The following is a 20592-nucleotide window of genomic DNA, read 5'->3' on the forward strand; positions in this document are numbered from 1 at the left end:
CTTGGAGTGCAGGTTCATAGCTCCTTGAAAGTGGAGTCGCAGATTGAAGAAGGCGTTTGGTATGCTTTCCTTTATTGGTCAGAGTATTGAGTACAGGAGTTGGGAGGTCATGTTGCGACTGTACAGGACATTGGTTAGGCCACTGTTGGAATATTGTGTGCAATTCTGGTCTCCTTCCTATCGGAAAGATGTTGTGAAACTTGAAAGGGTTCAGAAAAGATTTACAAGGATGTTGCTAGGGTTGGAGGATTTGAGCTATAGGGAGAGGCTGAACAGGCTGGGGCTGTTTTCCCTGGAGCGTTGGAGGTTGAGGGTTGACCTTATAGGGGTTTACGAAATCATGAGGGGCTTGGATAGGATAAGTGGAAAAAGTCTTTTCCCTGGGGTTGGGGAGTCCAGAACTAGAGGGCATAGGTTTAAGGTGAGAGGGGAAAGATATATAAAAGAGACCTAAAGGGCAACTTTTTCATGCAGAGGGTATGGAATGAGCTGCCAGAGGAAGTGGTGGAGGCGAATACAATTGCAACATTTAAGAGACACTTGGGTGGGTATATGAATAGGAAGGGTTTGGAGAGATATGGGCCGGATGCTGGCAGGTGGGACTAGATTAGGTTGGGACATCTGGTCGGCATGGACAGGTTGGATCGAAGGGTCTGTTTCCATGCTGTACATCTCTATGATTCTATCTGTAAAATCAAAGGTAATTTACAGTGCCAATGAGGATCTGTCTTAGAACATGAGATGTTGTGCAGGATCCAAAGTTATCTCTGTCCATGTTGTAATGTCGGGTTGTTCCATGAAGTAACCCTCTCTTCCTGAAAATATGACAATGTCCAGTCTTTAGCACAGCGCACGGAGGGTTCTGAAGCCAGCTGACATTACTGGTCATTAGTTTACACACATCACTGAAACACCAAACATATGTGTGATTCAAGTTAAAAGATCAAGTGCAAATTCCCAAACCCGTCAAAGAATGAAACTGCTTCAGGGTGTGGGTCATAAAGGGGGAGTGAAGAATTTGAAAAGAATTTTGAACATGTTACTTCATGCACTGTGGTGATTACACACTCTATATACATTTGGACTCTTTTTGACAACATTGGCAAATACATTTATCACACCGAATGACTCATTCCCATGTTGCTGTGGAGACCGGGCTTCCTGAGTTGTTCAGTTTCAAATCAACACCTGTCAAGGTATCTTACTTGTGGATGCTAAAAAGATGTCTGGTCCGCCCTGCCCAGCCCAAGCATATTCTCCATGGGGGCTTGACCCTCTCGTCCCATAAGGCCTGAGAACAATGCCTCAGGAGCCTTTAGTGACATAAATTCCTCACCTTTTAGATTACTTACTGTGTGGAAACAGGCCCTTCGGCCTAACAAGTCCACACCGACCCGCTGAAGCGTAACCCACCCAGACCCATTTCCTTACATTTACCCCTTCACCTAACACTACGGGCAATTTAGCATGGCCAATTCACCTAACCTGCATTTTTTTTTGGATTTGTGGGAGGAAACCGGAGCACCCGGAGGAAACCCACGCAGACACTAGAAGAATGTGCAAACTCCACACAGAGTTGCCTGAGGCGGGTATTGAACCCGGGTCTCTGGCACTGTGAGGCAGCAGTGCTAGCCACTGTGCCGCCCAGTGTATGTGGTACGCTCCCAGAGGCACTCTGGCCAGCCCCTACACCCAGTTCCCCCACACCTCTCAACTCACATATAATCCGCATTTTCTCCACCCCCCCCCCAAACATCCACATTCATGGAATCCTGCTAATCCTCCCACTCCCTGCCACGCCTTCCCATTTAACTATCTTCTTCCTTATTCCATCCTGCATAGCTGACACCTTCATAGTGGGTGGGGGTATGTTATTCAACTACATGCAGCATCACACCTAAGCCCAAACCTGCAACATTTTCCAGCAGAGTCAGTCAGCTGTGCAAATGAGCCAGGAATTCTGAAGCGAATAAATTGAGAGAGGAGTTGGACATTTGGCCCCTGAAGCCTATTTTGATGTCCAGTTTTGATCACAACTGTCCTGCCACTGAATTTTCTTTCGCTGTCTGAACTGCATGCTCCTTATCATTCTCTTACCAACTCTGAATCACAAAATTGTTACGGTGCAGGAGAATCGCTAAATAGGCATCACATCTTGATCTCACTCTTCTGCCTAGCTTCTGTAAGCCTCTCTATAAGACTCAATTTAACCTGCCTCCATCAGATCCCTGTGTGAAGCAAGTTTTACTTCTCACATCACCTTGCTTCTTTTGCAAATTGCTTTAAATCTGTGCCCTCTCTTTCTTGATCCTTTTATGAGCAGGAGAGATTTCCCAATATCTGCTCTGCCGAGAGCCCTCTACCCAAAATCTCTATCCAATCACCTCTCAGGCTTCTTCTGTCCATGAGAACAGTCCCATCTCCTTTAATCCATCCTCAAAATTGAAGTTTTTCATTTCTTGTGAATCCTTTCTGCAATCTCTCTGATGCATTCATGTCTATGTTTTAATTTTCATCACCTTCCCACTGGTAGGTGCTGCATAGATCACACTGAGCAATTGATTGAGCCCTTCTTGTTCCCAAGCTCTAGCCAAATTGATTCTGTCCTTTGGAACCCTCTGAGACATTGGAGCACAGGCAATGCATCCAGATTTCCACTCCCCTTTATTTGTACACAGCAGTGTTTCCTGCTTTCAGCTCAGAATGACCTGGCTGCAATGGTCCCATTGTTCAGGACTGTCCAACCGGGGGAACTCATTTTCTTCCATCTGGCCTGTAATAATTTCACACAACTCTTTATCACCCCGTAATGCTATACCTTTGAGCCCTTGGGCAGGTTGTATCATCGTACATTGTGATTTAACCATTCCTTTAATTCATTAATTGGATGTGGGCAGGGACACCATTTATTACCCTCCCTAATTGCCCAGAAGGCAGTCACAAGTCAACAACTTGCAGTGGGTTTAGAGTCGCGTACAGGCCAAATTGGGTAAGGACAGCAGATTTCCTCCCTTAAAGGGAATGAGTTTTTACAACAATTGACATAATCTCAATTGGACCAGCTTTTAAATTCCAGATTACATTGAATTCAAGTTGTGCCACCTGCTGTGGTGGGATTTTAACCCACGTTTCCAGAGTATTAGCCTGGATTACTAATCCTGTGACATTATCACTACACCATCGCCCCAGTGTCTTTCTGTGCCCCAGAGCTGCGCACACTTATACTTGGGCAGATCTGAGCAGGATTCGCACAATGGAAATACGGCAGTCACAAAGCTGTATTTGTATAGCATTTGTCATAACCTCTGGTACAGCCAGTTCAGTACCTGAGCAGCATCGTCACTGTTGGAAATGGATTTGCCAACTTGTGCATATGATTAGCAGAGTGTGATAATGGCCAGGCAATCCATTTTAGATGTAAGGTGTAAAATTTGATAGGTCACTGTGGAGTAGCCCCCTACCATCCCTTCCCCAACTCTTGATCAGATATCTTACTCCCTCAATAGCATCTACCCTTTAGACTCAAATCTCGGGTGTAAGGCACGTCCTGACAAGCGAAAATGGTACCACTGAGCCATAGCTGTCTCTTTAAGCCAGAGTTTGGAGGAATTCTGTTCTTGGATGAAGCCTCACAAGTAAACATTTTCACAATCAAGTTTACAACACCCTAAACAGGAAACACTTTCAATCACAAAAATGTCACTCCTATCTGCACATCTTTTTCCTTTTTTCCAATTTTATTTCTAAGTTCACTGGCATTAATTAAGATCAGGTTGCAGAATCTTACAGCACAGAGGGAGGCTGTTCAGCCCGTTGTGTCTGCGGCTGCTAACTGAAGGAGCTATTGACAGGTCACTCATTCACCTATTCTTGCCCAATAGTTCTGCATTTTCTGCTCCCATTCAAATATTTATCCAATTCCCTGAAGAAAATTACCATCAAACGTGAGTCAGTCACTGCATTCCAGATTCGAACTCATTTCCTGTTTCGTCTGGAAGAAATTATCTTCAATCAGTATCCTCTTGTTTTGACTCTTTCCCCCTGGTTTCTCGTGAACACTCAGACCCAAAATCCTTGGTAAATTTGAACATTCCTCCTCTTCTGTCCTGTGACAGTTTCTCCAGTCTCTGCACATTACTGGTGGCTACAGAGTCTTTCAAATCCTCAAATATTTTCAAGGCAGAGGTGTGTTCTGGGGATGGAAGATTATCAGGAATGTGCAGAATAGAGCTGAGATTCAAATCATAACAGCCGTGGTCTTATTGAATGGTGGACCAGGTTCAAAGGGCCTACTCATTCCTTATTCATATGTTTGTATGAACACTAGGCCCCCATTCTAATAAATCAATCGCCAAGATCTTGGCTTTCTTGTGCAGCCTCAAACTCTAAAACGTGCCAAGCACGATTGGTCTGTACAGTGTTGGACACAAACCGATGCGGTGGAGATTGCGGGAGGACTCAACAGGCCAAGATTGCACTGTCTAGATTACAGTAGTGCTGGAAAAGCACAGCAGGTCACCACTCTAGTCAAGACTCTGATCTCCAGCATCTGCAGTCCTCACTTCTGCCTCGATTGCACTGTGCCCATTGCGAACAGCATGGACAGTCCAAAACTGGCTCATTCTCCCCAGGTCACCCCGATAGATTGTATTGATCAGTCTTCCATTGGCAAGACTCACTGCAGGAGAAAGTGAGGACTGCAGATGCTGGAGGTCAGAGTCAAAAAGTGTGCTGCTGGTCAGGCAGCATCTGAGGAGCAAGAGGGTCGAAGTTTAGAGCATGAGCTCTTCATCAGGAATGTGGGGGAGGCCCAGGGGTGGGAAGAAAGATGGACAGGTAGGACAGAGTTGAGTTGGAGGGTTGGATCTGGGATAAGATGGGGGGAGGGGAAATGGGGAAACTGGTGAAATCAACATTGATCCCGTGTGTTTGGAGGGTCCCAAGGCAGAAGATGAGGCATCCTTCCTCCATGCATCAGCTAGAATCTGGTGGTGGAGGAGGCCCAGGTCTTGCATGTCCTTGGAGGAGTGGGAGAGGGAATTGAAGTGTTTGGCCACAGGGCGGTGGGGTTGTTTAGTGTGTGTGTCTCAGAGACATTCTCTGAAACATTCTGCAAGTTCACCCTCCAACTCGCCACTGCCCTCTTGAACTGTCCTACCTGTCCATCTTCCTTCCCACCTATCCGCTCCACCTCTGCTCTGATCTATCACTATCACCCCCGACCTTCATCTACCTATCATGGTCCCAGCTCCCCCCAGCCCCACCCCGTTTCCGTTTGTCACTCCGCTCCATTGAGCCTCCCCCACATTTCTGATGAAGAGCTTATGCTCAAAGTGAAGACCCACTGCAGTTACCAAGGAAATGGGGTCAGAAGTCAGGATCATTTGATCTGTTCAACCCCTGTTTCAATGTCAGGTTGTATCTTATTTTTGTAATAAATCCCTGTAACTGCATTGATAATGGTACTGCCTAAGTGAATGTGTGGCACTGTAAATACATACTCTTGCCCATAGTGAGCCCTGCAGACCAATAGTGGTCTTGATGCAGTGGATCGATGAGGCTGTTGCAAGACAGAAGTGTGACATATTGTGATAGCAGATCTCCTGCTAGAAGTAGCCACGAGCAGGACAGGACAGGACAGGCACTTGTGTACATTATGAAAGGAGATCCTGAAATTTGTAATGATGTGTTGACAGAAAGCGTGCGTAGAAAGTTTTAAATGCGTTATTGATATGACACATGCCGTTCCAATCTGTATAATGATCTAATATCTGTCACTCGAGGCAATACCTAACGTCTAATTTAAAACTCTCTGTTGCTTTCATTCCTTAAGCAGCAATTAAACAGCTTGAGTAAATCTTACACTTAAAAGAATGGATAAACATAGGAATGTACAAGCCTGTGATCTGACTGGAGGATTTATCTCCTAATCAAGTCTTGATGCATATGCATATTCATTAGTTGCCATAAAGTCTTTATGATAGCAGAATGGGAAGCCATTCAGCCTGTTGAATCCATGTTGGCTCTTTGCAGAAAAATGCAGTCAGTTTCTACACTAACTGCATAGCCTTCATGTTCATTTTTTTAAATTATTTCCCTTGACTGCCTGTTTAGTTTCCTTTGAAAGCATTGATAGTGTCCATCCTCGTGGCCAGAGAGATCCAGATTGTTCCTTCTCACAATGTAAAATAGATTCTCCACAGTGTCGCCCCATAGGCTTCACCCAAAACTGCAATCTGTCCTTGCACCAGTCAGCAAACTTTCTTTCTCTACCTCACAAACATTGTCAGAAGTCACACAACCATAGTCCAACAGGTTTATTTGAAATCACAAGTTTTTGGAGCACTGCCCCTTCGTCAGGTTACTTCACTCTGAAAGCTTATGATTTCAAATAAACCTGTTGGACTATAATGTGGTGTCATGTGACTTCTGACCTTGTCCACCCCAGTCCCACACTGGCTCCATGTCATCGCAAACATTGAATTACTACTTTTAGATGTCAGTTCAAATTGACACATCATTTTCTGTTTTGTTCCCTCCATCATCTTCTCCCTTCTCACTCACAGCACTACAGGCTCTGTGCCAACCTTGCGGGTTCTGTGCCAACAGGGGTATTGGTTCCTGTCTGATTGAAAGTTCACTTGTGCGATCCTGAGGCTTTGGAGGGCTCTAGCTCAAAAGGCAGTGGAAGCAGACACTTTGAGTAATTATAAAGTAGAGGTGGGTGGATTCTTGATAACCTTTCACCCCCTTGCTTATCAGAGGTAGACAGGAAAATGAAGTAATCAGATACGGCATGATCTTACTGAATTGTGGGGCAGACTTGAGGGGCCGAGTGGCCTACTTTGCCTCCTAACCTATGTGTTTGTAGGTTTAGAAGTGAGCCTGATTTCAGTTCCTGTTGTCTGATTATTCTTGTGTTTCTCATTGTCCAACAGGTTATATTCCGTGTTCTCTCCCCTCCGCATTCTGTGGAAGACCCTTACAGCGTACAAGCCCAGGAGCTGTTGAAAGTCACCAACATCCGAGTGCGTCTTCTCAAACGGCAGTCGTGCCCCTGTCCAAGCCTGGCAGCCAGCCTGAAACCCCAGCGGTTTGCACACTACGCAATCTATGACTTTATCGCAATGGGGAGCTGCTTCTGTAATGGCCACGCTGAGGAGTGTGGGCCCACCGAGAGTTTCAGGCCAGCAAGGGGCAACTTTCAGACCGTGGTACGTGTAATCACTATTTCCCTGCAGGAGAGAGGCTGCTAATAGAAGCTGTGCCTTGTGAAATAGAATCACTTCTCACAGGCTTTGATTTCTGTTAAGAGAAAGAATTTACATTTTCTATAACTCGGCCCATGTTCTTAGGACATCTTGAAGCACTTTACAAGAATCATGTTACTTTGATGTCGAAGTATTTACAGCACAGACCCAGCCTCATGCAGCCACTCTCACTATGTTTCTACTCCACGTGAGCTTTCTCCCACCTCCCTTTCTTCAAACCTGTCAACATTACCTTCTATTTATTTCTCCCTCCTATCTTTTATCCAGTTTCCAGTTCTCTGCTATTCACATCAATTACTCCATAATAGCAGTAGATTTCTCACTGCTGCCCAGAAAAAATTACTTCGGCAGAATTGTCTGATATATGTTTTAGCACCTATCTTATATTTGGCTCCTAATTCTGATCGTGAACTTAAGAACTAGGCCATTTAGCCCCTCTAGCCTGCACTGCCATTTAACACCATCATGGCTGATTTTAGCTTGGCCTCAATTCCATTTTCCTGCTGCTCCCCATTCCATCAACCCATTACTAATTTAAAAATCTGTCCATTTCCCCCTCAAACGTATACTGTGTCCTGGTGTCCATCACACTCTTGAGAAGTGAGTTGATGATTATTTGGAGAAAAGTAATTGCTCCTCGTCTGTGTTTGAAATCTGCCCATCCCCTTTAGCCTAAAACTGACTCCAGTGGGAGTCTCTCCTCTGCATCTGCCTTTTTAAACTGTTCAAGATGTTTGTGGTGCTACAGAGGTAGTGTCCCTACCTCTGGGTTTGAAGTTCCAGGTTCAAGTCCTACCTGAGGACTTGTTGGTGATGGGTGATTGTTCATGCTGGGGTCAAGGAGCCAATAATCAGCCTAGGAATCCTTTTCCACCTACTCCCCAGAGAGAATATGTTGACGTGCTTAAAATCAATCTTGACCCCCTTCTCCGAGAGGAAAACATTCCAGTGTTTGTCTTAAATGAGACCTCTCAGGTCCAGCTTGAAAACTTCTGTGTGCTTAGACAATTTGCATGCAGCACTGATCCCAAACTGAGCTGGTGATCAACTTGGAGCTGTTAGGTGACAGAGGAACCAGAGAATCTTTGTGGTGCAGATCGAGACTATTCGGTCCATTGAGTTTTGCACTGACCCTTTGAAGAGCATCCTTCCGAGACCCACACTGTTCCAATAACTCTGCATTTTCTTTCCGTGGCTAATCCACCCAGCCTGCACTTCTCTGGGCACCTGGGGCAATTTCACATGGCCAGTCCACCTAACCTGCATATCTTTGGACTGTGGGAGGAAACTGGAGCACACTGACATGGGGAGAAAGTGCAAACTCTACACAGACAGACACCCAATGGTGGAATTGAACCCAGGTCCCTGGCACTGTGAGGCAGCAGTGCTAACCACTGAGCCACCATGCCACCCTGTTGGCCAGTACTCTCTACATCAACAGACTCTGATAGTAATGCTTAGACAGGACCTTCATCAGACTCCAAATCACTCCCCCAAAGGCTGACATATGTAGCAATGCACTCCTCCCTCAGCACTGAGATTGCACGATGTATTAGAGCAGTAATCACACTCTCCCCAACATTGACATCTGTATGTACATATAACAAACTACCTGTACTGAGAAAAGTCTTCACTGCTCATTATTTCCCAAAAACTTCCAGTTAAAAACCTGCACTTGCAGAAGTTAATCATTTCAAGTCTTGCATTTCAATCAGTTTTTGGTTACTTGTCGAATACTTTTTTTCTGAAATCCCATCTGACACCCACCCTCAGTCACCACCACTCACTAATGGATAGTAGGAAGACTCCCCTGTCACCTCAGACCCCTCCTCCATGACTGGATCCTGGCTCGGTCAAGAGGAAATGGGCCAGTATGTTTCCTCCTTCCTAACAGGGACAATGTGAGATCTCTGCAGTCAGCTCTACACTGGATAGTTTAACATGAGATTTGAAAACACAGATGGCTCAAGATCATAAAGCAGGTACTCTTTCTTCCACTGACATAAGGGCATTACAAACATGAAGGGAAATTGAGGTTAAACAAGGCAGACACAGCAATTACATGGAATTCCCTGGTTGAGAATTTTTCTTGTCTGCTGATCCTTCTCCCCGTAAGATCTACTTCCCCCAAAGACAGTCTTTCCTCCAGAGACGTTCTATTGACTTGCTCAAGCTGCCCTGCTCAGAATCCTTCCTCACTATCTCCAACTGCTGTGGAGGTCCCACCACAACTGCTCAAGCTGCCCTGCTCGCTGCTGTCTGTCACCATCCATCACCTGTTGCGGCTGGTCCCAATACAACTGCTTGGGCCACATTGCTCAGTGCCATCCCTCACATTAGTGGCGGCTCCTGCAGGTTCCATGACAATAGCAAAGAGGCCCCTCTCTGTCTGTATGGTTGGCAGGTGTGGGTGGGTCCATGAATGCCTCATGGAACAGGTGCTCTGCTGTGTAAGGAGACTCCAAAATATTGGACAGAACAACTGCTAGATCTGCTTTTCCACGAACAGGATAATGCTGAAAATACAAGGAAAATAGATCATTTGATACCTCCTGTCTCTCAAAAAAACAAGCTCAAAGTGCAAACAGGCTTTGAGGAGTCAGGAGGTGAGTTACTGTCTGCAGTATCCCTGACCTCTGATCTGCTCTTATAGCCACTGTGTTTAAATGGTGAATCCAGTCAATGGTAACCCCAAGATGTTGATAGACGTGGATTCAGTGATGGTAACATGATTGAAATAAGTGACAGTGGTTAGATTCAGGTTCCAGGCCTACCTGAGGACTTGTTGATGATGGATGATTGTTCATGATGAGGTTCAAGGAGCCAATAATCAGCCCAGGAATCCTTTACTATCTACTGCCCAGAAAGAGTATGTTGATGTTGGATATGGTCATTCTCTGTGACATAGACATTTCCTGCCCCTATCAGGGCCAGCCTGAATGTTGTCCAACACCTCCGCATACATTTACTAAATATGGAGCTCTCCTTTCTAATGCAGCCACTGGCATCATCATTCATTGTCCCACTCTGGCAGCAAGAGCTAGTGAATAAATCCATCCTGACCTTGGCCATTATTGTAAACATTGTGACTGGTGCTTTGTTGGCTGTGAGGTAATTCAGGATATCCTGCCTTCCAGCCAATGGGGTGCTTTTACTGGAGGAGATGTGACAGCCAGTTTGCACACAGCAAGATCCCATACTAGCAATGTAGCCATGAGTAGATAATCTCATTTAAGTGATATGGGCTGATGGATAAATAAGGCACTGGAGAGAAGGCTCCTGCTCACTCTGGACAGCAGCTGGTCTCTGTAGGAATGGTCTGACTATAAAACAGTGTTCCATATTGACTGAGTAATTGTGGAATGAGTAATCCATGGCAATAAGGGAAAGCTGGGAGACAGCAGGAAGCATGTATTATTCCCTCGAATAACATTTTGAGGTAAATGGCTACACTCTTCCTGTAAAGTTTAAGATCCTTAATCGGCTTATAGGATTAACCTCACTTCTCTGACATGTAAGGGATCAGATTTTATGTGTGTAACAAGGTTTGTTATTTAGCTCTTGCTTTAAAGAGGCTGGGAGCTGTTTAGAATAAACTCAATTATATTTTACAAAGTGCGGGGAAGATAATAATAACACTGTGTTGGTGAGATTAACTCTTTACCACCAGCAGCTAACAAGTCAAAAATCAAAGGGGTTTTAATCTGAAGAAAGGGGAAGCATGAAAACAGTGGCAATTACAGTTTTTAGGAGGTTTGTGATATCCTGCCCACACCATGGGCAAAAGGATTTGTGAACTGACCCTTTCCACTTTGTTGCATCCTGCTATGTACTGTGCAGGTAAGAGGTACTTGTGGGAGGTCATAAACTAAGACTGTCAGAGAGGAGGACCCAGCCTAGACTGTACTCGCCACCAACCCCCTCAACGCATAACCATCAGTTGCTAGTAACATCAGTTATGGTCTAAGAGCAGAAGACAAGGATAATTCTTTTGTTCCTCATTTAATGTACAGATGATTGTGACTGAGTACTGTCAACAGGAATGAAGTTGTAGGTAGAATATTGACTGATTGTAAACCTCCTGACAGAAAAGGATTAAAACGAGGGCTCAATCAAAATAGCAACAAATGACTGCATGCTCACTGGGCTGCCCTTCATCTGAATCTTTGAGGAGAAAGTGAGGTCTGCAGATGCTGGAGATCAGAGATGGAAATGTGTTGCTGGAAAAGCGCAGCAGGTCAGGCAGCATCTAGGGAACAGGAGAATCGACGTTTCGGGCATTAGCCCTTCTTCCTCATTCCTGAAGAAGGGCTAATGCCCGAAACGTCGATTCTCCTGTTCCCGAGATGCTGCCTGACCTGCTGCGCTTTTCCAGCAACACATTTCCATCATCCTTCATCTGAATCTTCAATCTTTGATATCACAGACAGTAGATGGGAACCGCAGTTATACTGATGGCAGTGTGAACATGGAAGTACAGTCTGACAGGTACATATCAACTCCAGGTTACTGAAGGAGCCAACCACTCTGACTCTGCAAAACACGAGGAGATGGTAAAACTGCCTGCTGGTGCGGATCACCCACAGATACTACTCAGAGGGCTACTATTCGAGAACTGGGTCTTCATAGTCATGCCACCTTCCAATGCTATGTACAGCATCTGTGACAAACAGCTAGTAGGGCTCCTCGTAGCTGTCGCCATTACGCTGATTGCTTATATAAAAACAGAAGAGCCAGGAGCAGGAGTAGGCCATCTGGCTCCTTGAGCCCACTCCGCCATTCAATAAGATCATGGCTGATCTTTTCATGGCCTCCGCTCCACTTACCTGCCCTCTCACCATAACTCTTAATTCCTTTACTGTTGAAAAGATTACCTCTCTTAGTTTTAAGAACATTCAATGAGGAAACCTCAACTGCTTCACTGGGCAGGGAATTCCACAGATTCACAACCCTCTGGGTGAAGTAGTTCCTTCTAAATTCAGTCCTAAATCTGCTTCCCCTAATTTTGAGGTTATGCCCTCTTGTTCTAGTCTCACCTACCAGTGGAAACATCCTATCTATTTCTATTTTATCTATTCCCTTCAGAATTTTATGTTTCTATAAGACTCCCTCCTCATTCTTCTAAATTCCATTGAATATAATCCCAGTCTACTCAGTCTCTCCTCATAAGCCGACCCTCTCAATTCCGGAATCAACCTAGTAAACCTCCTCTACACCCTCTCTAGTGCCAACACATCCTTTCTCAAGTAAGGAGACCAAAGCTGCACACAGTACGCCAGGTGTGGCCTCACCAGTACCCTGTACGGTTGCAACATAACCTCCCTGCTTTTAAACTCCATCCCTTTAGCAATGAAGGACAAAACTCCATTTGCTTTCTTAATTACCTGTTGCACCTCCAGACCAACCTTCTGTGATTCATGCACAAGGACACCCAGGTCCCTCTGCACAGCAGCATGCTGCAATTTCTTACCATTCAAGTAACCATCCTTTTTCCTGTTATTCCTACCAAAATGGATGACTTCACATTTATTAACATTGTACTCCATCTGCCAGACCTTTGCCCACTCACTTAAACTATCTATGTCCCTTTGCAAAGTTTCACAGTCCTCCGCACACTTTGCTTGGCCACTCATCTTAGTGTCATCTACAAACTTTGACACACAACGTGTGGTCCCCAACTCCAAATTATCTCTGTAAATTGTGAATAATTGTGGTCCCAACACTGATCCCTAAGGTACACCACTAGTCATTGATTGCCAATCAGAATAGCACACATCTATCCCCACTCTTTGCTTTCTGTTAGTTAACCAATCCTCCATTCAATACATTACCCATAATGTCATGTAGCAGCAGCCTTTTGTGCAACACCTTGATGAATGTCTGTTGGGGATCTAGATACACCATATCAATAGGTCCTTAGTGTCTGCTGTGCTCATAATGTCTTCATAGAATTCGAGTAGATTAGTTAAGCATGACCTGCCTTTCATGAACCCCCCATGCTGCCTCTGCCTAATGGGGCAATTTCTATCTCGATGTCTTGCTATTTCTTCTTAGATAATAGATTCAAGCATTTTCCCACTACAGAAGTTAAAATAACTGGACTACAATTCCCCATCTTTTGTCTACCTGCCTATTTAAGCAGTGGCGTCACATTTGCTGTTTTCCAATCTTCTGGAACTGTCCCAGAGTCGAGCGAACTTTGGGAAATTACCACAAGTGCATTTGCTATTTCTCCTGCCAACTCTTTTAGTACCTTGGGATGCAGTCCATCAGGGTCAGGAGATTCAACTACCTTTAGCTCCATTAGCTAACTCTTTCGTGATAATGATTGTTTCCAGGTCCTCATCTACTTTAGTCTCCTTGTCGATTATTGACATGTTATTCGCGTCCTCAACTGGGAAGACCAACACAAAATACCTGTTCAATATCTCTGCTATTTCCTCATATTTCCATTACTAAATCCCCCTTCACATCCCGTAAAGGACCAATGTTTACCTTAGCCACTCTTTTTCATTTATAGAAATTTTTGCTATCCGTCTTTATATTCTGAGCTAGTTTACTCTCTTAAACTCTCTTTTCTGTTTGGCTTTTTTGTGGCTTTCTGTTGACCTTTAAAGTTATTCCAATCTTCTAGTTTCCCATTGGTCTTTGTATGCCTTCTCTTTCAATTTGATAACCTCCCTTATTTCCTGAGACACCAATGGCAGATAATCCCTCTTCCTACAGTTCTTCCTTTTCACTGGTATGTAGTTTCGCTGAATTCTAAATTCATACTGTGATTGCTCCTTTCAAGAAGATCCCTAACAATGAGATCATTTAATTATTCCTGTCTCATTACACAGGACCAGATCTAGGATAACTTGTTTCCTCGTCAGTTCCATTACGTACTGTTCAAGAAAATTATCACGGATACACTCAACAAATTCTTCCTCAAGGCTACCCTGACGAACCTGGTTCGACCAATTGACATGTAAATTAAAATTCCCCATGGTAATTGCTGTACCATTTTTACAGGCATTAGTTATTTCTTTGCTTATTGCCTGCCCCAACATGATATTATTTGGTGGCCTGTAGATGACACCTATCAGTAAGTTTTTCTTCTTAGAATCTCCAATTCCCACCCAAATGGATTCAACCTTCTTCCCCATAGGACCTATATCATCTCTCACCACCGCCCTAATGTCATCCTTAAATATCAGAGCTACACCACCTCCCTCACCTTCCTGTCTGTCCTTCCAAATAGTCTGATACCCCTGGATATTTAACTCCTAGTTGTGACCATCCTGCAACCATATCTCTGTAATGGCTACTAAATCATACTCATTCGTGATGATTTGTGCCGTTAACTCATCTACCTTGTTTTGAATGCTACGAGCATTCAGGTAAAGTGCCTTTACGCTAGTTTTTATACCCTCTTTATGAATTCTAACATCTCCAATAATAATATCTCCTGAATTATCCTTCCTTTTATAACTTCTTTCATAGTGTGCCATGTAGTTAAACACTCCTACACATCTGCTAACCTGCTGCTTTCCTTTCTATTTACCATCATACTTCCTGTCGTTTTCCCCTTCCTTTCCCCAATTAACTAGTTTAAAGTCCTAGTGACCACCCTATTTATCCTTTTCGCTAGAACACTGTTTCCAAATTGGTTCAGGTGGAGAGTGTCCCATCGACACAGATCCCTCCTGTTCCAAAACTGATGCCAATGCCCCATGAAATGAAACCCCTCTTTCCCACACCACTCCTTTTACTTGCCTAATTTTCCTATCCCTAAACCAATTTGCATGTGGCTTGGGTAGTAATCCAGAGATTATAACCCTTGAGGACCCATTCCTTAATTTCGTTCCTAGTGGTTGTTAATCCCCAAACAGGTACCCCTACCTTGCCTATGTTATTTGCCCCAGCGTGGACCACAACAACTGGATCCTCCCCCTCCTTCTCCAAAGTCCTTTCAAGCCGGTCAGAGATGTCCTGCATCCTGGCACTGAGCAGGCAACACACCATGTGGGACTCTTTATCCTGCTTACAAGGGATACTATTTATCCCTCTAATTATAGAATCCCCTACAACTACCACTTGATGTTTTGATTCCACTCCCTTCCCCCTCCCCCGAAGGCCTCCTGTACCATAGTGTCGTAGTCAGCTGGCTCATCATCCCTGCAGCTCTGTTCCTCATCCAAACAGGGAGCAAGGACCTCATACCTGTTGGACAAGGTCAAGAGCTGAGACTGCTCTACCTGGATCCCTCTACCCGACTCACTTGCAGTCACACTCTGCTGTCCCTGGCCACTGTCTGAATTTGTGCTACTTAATGTACCAGGTGTGACTGCCTCCTGAAACAAAACATCCAGGTCCTTTTCCCCCTCCCGGATGTGCCGCAATGTTTGAAGCTCAGTTTCTCTCTCCTCAACTCTGAGCCAGAGTTCCTCGAGCAACCAACACTTGCTGCAGATGTGGTAACTGCAGTTCACAACGGGATTAGCTAGCATCCACCTCCTACAGTTACAGCACAACACCTGCCCAGCATTCTCTATTTTTTTCCCCCCCTGAACTAAGGAGATTCTAAATTCGAATATTTTCTTTTCTTTTTTCCCTTTAACCCCACACTACTGCCTAACTGCAGTAGTGCTTATATTTTCTTCAGCACCCATGTTGTGTGTGTAGGTGTGAGATACAGTAAAAGACAACAGGTGTACAAATCTTTATTCAGTTTCCACCACCAGGAAGAAAAGAAACACCAGGGTGGCCAGTGACAAGCAGTGTCCTTCTCAGAGGGCAATGCTGCGTGATCAAACGGTGAAGGGGAGGGCAGGGATTAAATCAAAATAGAGTTGGACAGGGAAATAATACTCCACTCCCTGCGGTGCCCACCTTTCCCTGAAGATCTCGAGGGTGTTGGTGGACACCACAGGCTCCTTCTCCAGGGACATCCGGGCTCTGACATAGCTGCGGAGGAGGGGCAGGCAATCGGCCATAGCGACCCCCTCCACAGCCCACTGCCTGGATCTGTTTATAGCCTGTTTGGCCAGGCCTAGGAACAGACCCACGAGTAGGTCTCTGACCTACCCTCCACCCTCCGCACCGGGTGGCCAAAGATCAGGAGCATGGGACTGAAGTGCCCAGTATTATCTACTTAGTTAATTAATTTATTAGTTAGTTAATCCCTGATTAGTTAATCTAGTTTGTCTTGGAGTGTCTTTTTTTCAAATCTCAGACAGATTTCCTATCAGCCAATCACGTCACAGCATTCATGTGACGTCACTTTTTCAGTTTGGTTTCAGTTACTCGCTTTGCTACCTGCGGTCAGTTAGTTATATCCGTACAGCTCTGCTCTGCCCTCCGGCTCCGAAAACAAGTTATACTACATGAACCTCCTCCATCATCAATTCAACAGCTTTCCAATTGGAACTACTTCCCATCCCAAGCAAGAGACTGAAAATCCAGAGGCCCACACTAATGCTGTGGGAATATGACTTCAAATGCCAGCCCGGCAGCTGGTGGAATTTAAATTTAATTAATAAATCTGGAATTGAAAAGTCATCTCCATGAAGGTGACCCTGAGAACCATCATCAATTGACATGGAAACCCACCTAGTTCCCACATGTTCTTTAGGGAGGGAAACTGTCATCCTTACCTACATGTGACTGCAGACTCACAGCAATGTGAGTGACTCTTAACTGCCCTCTGAAATGCTACTCGGTTCAAGGGCAATTGGGCTGGGCAACAAATGTTGGACATCCAATGGAAAAAAGTATGAATTAAATCTCTACATTTTCCAACTGCCTCAAGTCCCATTTGGCAGTTAGTGACTTCACCTCCAGAACTACCAATGATTCCAAGAAGCTGAACATAAAATGCATCAATCAAATCACTGCAGCTTTTCAACTGTAATCTGTCATAGTGAGCAGAATAACCCTTACAGAGTGTTGCAGAACTGCAGCTTCTGACACAATTTGTTTTCTCAATAAAGTGAAAAGGGAAACCAGGCAGAATGTGGCAAATTTCAACCTGGAAGACTTGGTGTTCATATAGAAAAGGTTTGTGAATGGCGACCTCTCTAATTGGAGTAATGTGTTCAGATGTTCAGGTCTCAGGAACATGCCTCAATATTTCACAGCTGCTATGTCAACATTTTGGAATGTCTCACCTGAAGGAACTGTGGGAGTGCCTCCTTCCCCACGCACAATTTTTTTTTTTGAAAAGAGAATCAGCTCTATTTATATTCGTAGGATGCAGACATGGTCGGCTGGCCCAAAATTTATTGGCTCGGAGAAGGGGCAGTGAGCTGCAGTCCATGAGTTGTAGGAATGTATACAATGCTGTTGGGCATTCCTGGGGTTTGACCTAGCAACACCTAAGGAGTAACAAAATCAATGGCTGTGTGAGCCATTGTCATTTCCAGTCCCTCGGTTGATGCTGTCTAGTTTTGTTAGCTTTATCAGACATAGGAACAGTTTGACACACCTGAATGACTTGCTAAGCTGTTTGAAGGACTTGAAGAGTTGGCCACAATGCTGTTGGTCTGGAGACACATATAGGCCATACCAGGTGAGGATAGCAGATTTCTTTCCTTAAAGGACTTTAGTGAACCAGATGGGTTTTTACACTAATTGTTTTGTGGTCAACACGAAACTAGCTTTGTGAGGTATGAGGTAGTTGGTTATCGTGCAGACATTTTGTTACCATGCTGGGTGATGATGATGTTACAAAACATCTGCATGATGAGCCAGCAGGTCAGCAAGCTAACCAGTTACCTCATCCACAACCTGAGCTACAGAACTCAGCAAAAAACCTTAAATTTCAGATATATCAATTGAATCAAAATCTCACCAACTGCCGCAGAAGGATTCAATCTGTCTTTCCCAGAATGTACTGCACGGTGTCTGACTGTGAAAGTTGCCCTCATGCCCGAGGCACCCCAGGCTGCTTTCTCATTAGAGAGAATTGCGAGTTGAACCTCGGGGTCATCTTGCCTTGGGCAGAGCCTCCGTGTTGACCTCAGCTAGAATGGGAATTGAACCCCAACCATTGGTGTCACTGTATCAATTCACAAACCAGAATCTGAGCTCTGGATTCCTAGTGCAGTGACAATGCCACTCCACCACCAGCTCTGTCCGAGTCTGTGGCTCTTTATAAAATATAAGGTCATGAGGGGAAGGTCTGTTGATGATGTGTATTAGTGATGCCAATGTCACTTGACCATGCGGGAATTGAACCCGGGTCTCTGGCGCTGCGAGGCAGCAGTGCTAACCACTGTGCCACCGTGCCGCCCACGAGGGGAAGGTCTGTTGATGATGTGTATTAGTGATGCCAATGTCACTTGACCATGTAGAGTGACTTGGAAAGAGGCAGAAGCTGTCCAGAGTCTAAGAGAATATGAGTTTCTATGTTGCTGTCAAATATATTTAAAGAAAACAATTTGCGGTACTCCAGAAGTGGCACTTGGGAGATTAAAGCTGCCAAACCTCATACATGCAATAAAACAAGGTGATGCCCTACCACCTTCTCAAGGTAGGATGGACAATAGGTGCCAGCGATGTTTAGATGTTTAAAAATCTTTGTGTTTTGTTTTAAAACTACCTTGTACACTGGATAATTAAATCGATCTTTAAAAGTAAACCTGATGGATGATGTTTATCATTAGGCTGATGTGTTGATACAAGCACCAGTAAAGCCTGTTCCCCAAATAGCAGGTCATCCACTATCTTGAAGGCAGCTAGGGATGTAGAGTAATGTATTGAGGCCATTCATCTCATCATGTCTTTATCAGCTCTCCTAATGACCATCGTGATTTAGTGCCAATTCCTCCCCTTCCTCCATAATACTGTAAGTTTCAGTAGTGTCCTTCAAGTGTCCATTGAATTTTCTCTTCCTTATTGGCAGTAAAATTATGTTTTCATACCTTCCCTTTGCTTCCACATGTTCCTTCTTTTAGTTAACTTTACAATTTCTATACTTTGTGCTATGAGAAAAGCTCATAAGAGTCGTAGTCATAGAGTCATTCAGCATGGAAACAGACCCTTTGGTTCAACCAGTCTATGATGAACATAATCCCAAACTAAATTAGTCCCACCTGCCTGTTTCTGGCCCATATTCCTCCAAACCTTTCCTATTCATGTATCGATCCAAATGTCTTTTAAACATTGTAATTATACTTGCATCCACCACTTTTTTGGGAAGTTCATTCCAGACTTGAATCACCCTCTGTGTAAAACAATTGCCTCTTATGTCTTTTTAAAATCTCTCTCCTCTCACCTTAAAAATCTGCACCCTAGTCTTGAAGTTCGTCATCCTACGGAAAAGCTGACTACCACTACCTATCATTATTTTATAAACTCACCTCTCAACCTCCTACGCTCCAGTGAAAAACGTCTCAGCCTATCTAGTCTGTTGTAAACTTTATTTTCTCACCTCTTACATTTGGGGCAGGTTTAGATTTGGAATGAACAATAAATGAGATCTTCTGAGAGACATTCTTAACCCGAGAATCAATTAAAAAATGAAGGAAGTTATGAAGTGATGGTTTCTGGAGGAAGGTTGGGAAAGGTAATACACATTAAATGCCAAGAATAAAAATAGATTGAAAATGTATTCATTAAAGGTCATAAAGGAACAGGCAGAATCATTTGCTCCTAATCTAGAGACACAGTGAATTGGAGAAGGGAGATATTTTTTATAATATGAGGGCCTTGCTAAGGTGGCCAGGAGAGTTGTGTACAGTTCATGCTTCATTTTTGGAAGATATGAACACTGGCAAAGATACTACTGGGGATGAGGCATTGCACTTATTGGGGTTATTGACCGGAGCCAAAAAGGTAAGGGATAGCTGAGAGTTTGAGAGATAATAACAAAATAGATAAAGAGATAGTAACAAAATTGATTATCACAAGTTTAAAAATTATTCTGCACAATGTCAAATTCCCTGCCTCAAGCCATTATCATATAGTCATAGAGATGTACAGCATGGAAACAGACCCTTCGGTTCAACCTGTCCACACCGACCAGATACCCCAACCCAATCTAGTCCCACCTGCCAGCACCCGGCCCATTTCCCTCCAAACCCTTCCTATTCATATACTCATCCAAATGCCTCTTAAATGTTGCAATTGTACCAGCCTCCACCACATCCTCTGGCAGTTCATTCCATACAAGTACCACCCTCTGCGTGAAAAGGTTACCCCTTTGGTCTCTTTTATATCTTTCCCCTCTCACCCTAAACCTATGCCTTCTAGTTCTGGACTCCTCAACCCCAGGGAAAGACTTTGCCTATTTATCTTATCCATGCCCCTCATAATTTTGTAAACCTCTATAAGGTCA

The 20592-nt window shown here is 44.3% G+C and overlaps 1 protein-coding gene across 1 annotated transcript in view; it reads left to right on the plus strand.

The window, feature by feature from the left end:
• ntn4 (netrin 4) overlaps positions 1 to 20592 on the plus strand; it is a 49481-nt gene that overhangs the window by 11745 nt on the left and 17144 nt on the right. The window contains exon 3 of the mRNA XM_043713305.1: positions 6939 to 7214. Coding sequence (XP_043569240.1) covers positions 6939 to 7214 — 276 coding nt within the window. The remainder of the gene's footprint in view (positions 1 to 6938; positions 7215 to 20592) is intronic.

Source organism: Chiloscyllium plagiosum, chromosome 23 (genome assembly GCF_004010195.1).
Source record: "Chiloscyllium plagiosum isolate BGI_BamShark_2017 chromosome 23, ASM401019v2, whole genome shotgun sequence".
Classification (NCBI taxonomy): Eukaryota; Metazoa; Chordata; class Chondrichthyes; order Orectolobiformes; family Hemiscylliidae; genus Chiloscyllium; species Chiloscyllium plagiosum.